Raw genomic sequence first — 4,507 nt, 5'->3', positions numbered from 1 at the left:
CTTCCAAAATACGTAGGATTCTACATTTCTACAGCGAGTCCTCCAAAGACGAGGAAAAACCCTAGTTATAGAAAGGATATGAAAGGCACTGAATACCACTGGACTTCAATGCTAAAGCAGAAATGAGTAAAAGATGTCTTGGGAATATTTTCCTGATGTCAGGAAATGACAGAGGGTACCAGAAATGCTGCAGCACCGAAGGGACTGCGCTCTGCTATCTCAGTATACATTCTTTTTTTGGCGGTTCAGTCTGAAAACATGAGCTTTAACATACTCAATTGTACAACTTAGAAAGGAACATTTTCACCAGTGCTTTACTTCCTTTCTTCCTCAACTCAGCATCAAGCAGCTAAAACTGTAAGTATCTCACTGCCCCACCATAACTCTTCCTTCCTCTGGATAGAACAAAAACCGCAACTCAGTTAGTTCCTGTATTTGTTAAACTGACTACATGTTCTTTGCATGCAAGTTGCCATGTCATTTGTCTTCTGAGCTTAGCTATCTACTGACATTGTTCAACTGATTACCCAACTTTCTGTAAAGTTGTTTAAAACCCATCATTTGTATTGAGTGTTTCATTACTCAAGTGATCATTTGCTCCATGCAGGAAATTGTCATGCAACTTGTGAACACAACACACAGAATTAAAATTGTAATTTTATCACGAATCAGTAATTGTAGTGTTAATAAGTACTAATTACCTATGGTGACAATTGTTATTGTTGCAAGGAATTCCCTAGCAGTGAGTGAAGAAGCAGGAAATGCACACTATTAAGAGTTGAAAATTCCTCTTTACGATGCTGTTTATTTCAGTGAGTTCTAAACAAATTGGAAGTTAAAGAACTTCCCTCAGCTTCTGGGCCATCCCTGAAAAGCCCAGTCAATCCCTGAAGAAGCAATCCAAGGTGTTCCAAGCAATCTGATATGCCCCAAATGCAGATTTGAGTGGGTAGGAAAAAGCACAGGTAACATTCATACCTTAAATGTTCAATTTACAAATTAATTACAGATTAGGATTAATGTGCAAAGCACACCTTGAAGATTATGCTTAAACTATACAAAGAAAGCCAAGTTGGAAGCTTGTGAATTTTAGGAAATCTTTTCCTATTCAGTTTCTATTTCATTAATTATAAATTTGTTGTGTGTTCCTAATGCAAAAATATCTTCACTTATTTTGTGGAAGCTTTTTGTACAGTCTTTTGACTGAAGGAGGCCAGGAAAATGTCAGCTTCAAAGAAACAGAATCAGAGGAGAAAATGAAACAAACATGATGCTGATGGAAGAGTAGGGTCAACCCTAGGGATGTTTCTCATAACATCTGGTCTGTTACTTTTCTCTTTGCTAGACAACTAACTGCTGGTGGCCAAGGTTGAAACCACGATGCTAAGTTAGATTGATCTTTGGTGTGATCCACTACAGCAGTTGTCATGAACTACTTCTGCCGGTAAGACTAATGGCTTGGGAGAATTTTAAAAAAGACCCATGTAAGATGACAGTTTCAAAAGACTAATGAGAAAAGATCTTTCAGACATTAGCAATGAAATCACAAAGAACTCTCTACAAAAGTTGAAACGGTAGAAACTAACCTTGAAAGAGCGATGGCTGGATGTTGCTGACATACTGGAATGCATTTTTAAAGAAGACCAACATCGTAGAATACACTACTTGATTCTTGTATTTAGCATGTGCATCACTATCAAAGTTACTGATGTATCTGCAGAGGTCTTTCATTCGATGCAAAATATCACCAAAACTTCTGAGGAAGAGAGACAAAAAGAATTCAGGATGTTACACAGACTCCAAAACTAAAGGAAAGAATGCATAGTGAGTATGAAAAACTTGAATGTTTTGGCCGAGGAAATCCTCCAGCTGCGAGTCAGTGGAGCCTGGGAATGCACACCAGTGAAACTTCACTAAATATTTACCATGTTTCTCTTTGCTGAGGCACCTAGGGAAGGATACCCCACAGTACTATAGTTCTTATACATGACTTTCATCAACAAAGATTTAGTTTCGAGACTAATTTGAAAGTGCTCCCTGGATCCATGTTTTGCTTTACATTGTATGGTCTTGAAAGAAAAGCTGCACTGCATTTACACAAAATGCCCTCATGTTAAAATCCTTCTTCAACCCATCTCCTTAAGAATTAGAAAGCCAAATTCTCCTTGAGAAGAAATACCGGGAAAAGTACACATTTCTCACCTTCTTCCCTTATCCATTTGCCATTCACACCTCATTCCCACCACAGACAATATTTTAAATAGCCTCTCCCAAGGATCTGTAATCTGGGATGATTTCTCTGTGAGACCATCAATTACATATTTCTGAGAGCTACGCTTGCTTGGAGACATAATATCAGAGGAATCTTGTGAACCTAGGAAAACCAGCACATTTTTCTCTTCATAAAGAAATCAAACCAACTGATTTATTTTCAAGAAGACGACATGTAAAAATGTACATTGGAGCTTTCAGGGTAACCATTCATTACTGAGAAGGCTAACAGGGAGCAGCAGGCATTTCTGCCTCCTCGTATAGGAGAGCTGATAGGCTGGATAAGGAGATCTTGGACATTTTGTCTTACCTCTCAGTACATATGTAGAAGCATCATGAGCATCATGACTAAGTAGTTGAAGCATCATGAGGTATTTTGGTATCAAAGAACTAAGAAACATCAAATACTACTATTAATCCTTGTCTATGGGATTACATTACATAAAAGTAACGCATTCTTCATTTATGGACGTCACTTCAGTAATACTAAAATATATTCTAAGAAAGGTTAATTTTGTAAAAATATTCTTACCTTGATATTGGCTTTCTGTCTGTGTCGATCTAGTTACATAGTTAATATAAAATTCTGCTGCTTTATTCAGATATTTATATAACAAGCTGGCAGGAAGTCGAACATCAGGGTTGTTAATTATTAGAGGAAGAACGTCACAAACTAAAACAGAAAACAAACCAAAAAATCCTTTAGGTTTGTGGGGTTTTTTATTCTCTTTGTCCTAAGTAAGGTTTCTCAATCAGCAATGTAAGCCTCCATCTCTGGCTGACCATACACCACAAAGGATCACAAAGAACCTCACATGAATGACTGTAATACCAATTTGTACCATATGGTCAGCCTGGCCTAATGTGGCCTGACCCTATTCTGACTAAAGCGGTTTTCTAATCTTAGTATCTTGAAAGTAGTTTACTGAACTCAGAATCTTGCCATACTAAAAAGTTGTGTAATAGAACAAGAACATTAATATTTTCTTACCAAATAATTTTCTAAAACAATTCACTGGGGATTCTTGGTCTTCAATACTTTCGGCATCTAATAAAGTTTCTCCAAGGCCCACCTGTGTAAGGAGAGGTGAAAATCAAACACTGGACCAGTGGTTTTAGAAACTTTTTGAACTGCGATTCAATGGACTTGAACAGTAATTCAGTGGATGTGTGAGTTGCAATTCACTATATGGCAATTGCATGTGCTACTCTCTAAACAGATCGTTAAACTATCCCTACTATCCCTAACAACAGGTGAAAAGCAATGCCAGAAGATAGCAAAACAAGACCAAGAGAAAAATTGTGCATGCGACTGTATCAGTAAAGACGTGCACAGATAGGTGAAAGCGATGGAGGTACCAGGCCTTAAAGTTGCAGCTTGTCACCTGAGCTGTAGTAACTGCCTGGGCGTTCTGCCTGATGCTAGTACGAGCTAGAACATGTTAGTGTAAGTCAGTCTCAGAACTAGCAGGTTTTATAGTTTTCAAACTATTTTTAAACTATCCTTAAACTGTCCTTAAATAAAATAGGTCATCATTTAAAGAGCTCCAGCTGTAGGTTCGTAAGTCAAAGCAAACATGCTGCTTGTTAGAGTCTAGTCATGACCTCAAAGCTCTCTGCCCTCAATGAGAGTTTACTGACAAAAAGCTGAAGCAATATTCTTTCTTAGACTGTAATACCCTTCTACACTCTTTTTTGTGCTATTCTGCTTTTTCAAAAAGCATGGAATATTCTTTGCATTTACAAAACAAAAAATTGTTTTATTTGCTTCCGTCTGTTTTATCCCCAATTCTTTCCCGGTGGTAACCTCAAGATACAGCAATCTGAACTATTAGCCACACTTAAACATGAATAAAAAGACTCACCCTCTCACTAGGTAAAGGAAAATACATTTCAGCAAAATCTCAAGAAACAGAATGCCAATAATCTGAATAGTTACTATGAGCTTTTCTTCTCTTACCCCGTGTTGCACCACAGTCTCTGGGAAACGTCGCAGAAGTAGTAGTAGCATTTCTGCCCTTTCTAATGTGTTAAAACACTGCTCCGTGGCCTTCAGTAACATTTCACACTGGACCCGACCAGGAAGGGTTTCAAATAATCCTTAAAAAAAAAAATTAAAATGTTTAACTTGCTATGTCTGAATTGTAAGGATGACTGACAAAGGGTAAAAGACTAGTCAACACCACCTTGCCATGCAGAGTGAAAGAGATTTCCTTATACTTCTTTCTGCTTTTAA

At 37.6% G+C, this 4,507-nt stretch overlaps 1 protein-coding gene across 1 annotated transcript; it reads right to left on the bottom strand.

Annotated features, from left to right (window-relative positions):
- Positions 1-1,586: 1,586 nt before the first annotated feature.
- On the bottom strand, positions 1,587-4,374 carry LOC103923492 (integrator complex subunit 10-like; the record flags this gene model as incomplete). Its single annotated transcript, XM_009331894.1, has 5 exons — positions 4,232-4,374; positions 3,263-3,344; positions 2,804-2,944; positions 2,203-2,374; positions 1,587-1,756 (listed from the first exon to the last, which is right to left on the bottom strand). Coding segments are annotated over exons 1-5 (667 nt in total), but the record flags the coding sequence as incomplete, so codon positions are not given.
- Between the last annotated feature and the right edge of the window lie 133 nt (positions 4,375-4,507).

The sequence above is a fragment of the Pygoscelis adeliae genome, unplaced genomic scaffold (genome assembly GCF_000699105.1).
Source record: "Pygoscelis adeliae isolate BGI_AS28 unplaced genomic scaffold, ASM69910v1 C11120711, whole genome shotgun sequence".
Lineage (NCBI taxonomy): Eukaryota > Metazoa > Chordata > Aves > Sphenisciformes > Spheniscidae > Pygoscelis > Pygoscelis adeliae.
Note: the sequence above shows the minus strand (reverse complement) of the source record. Positions and strands in the feature narration are given on the sequence as shown.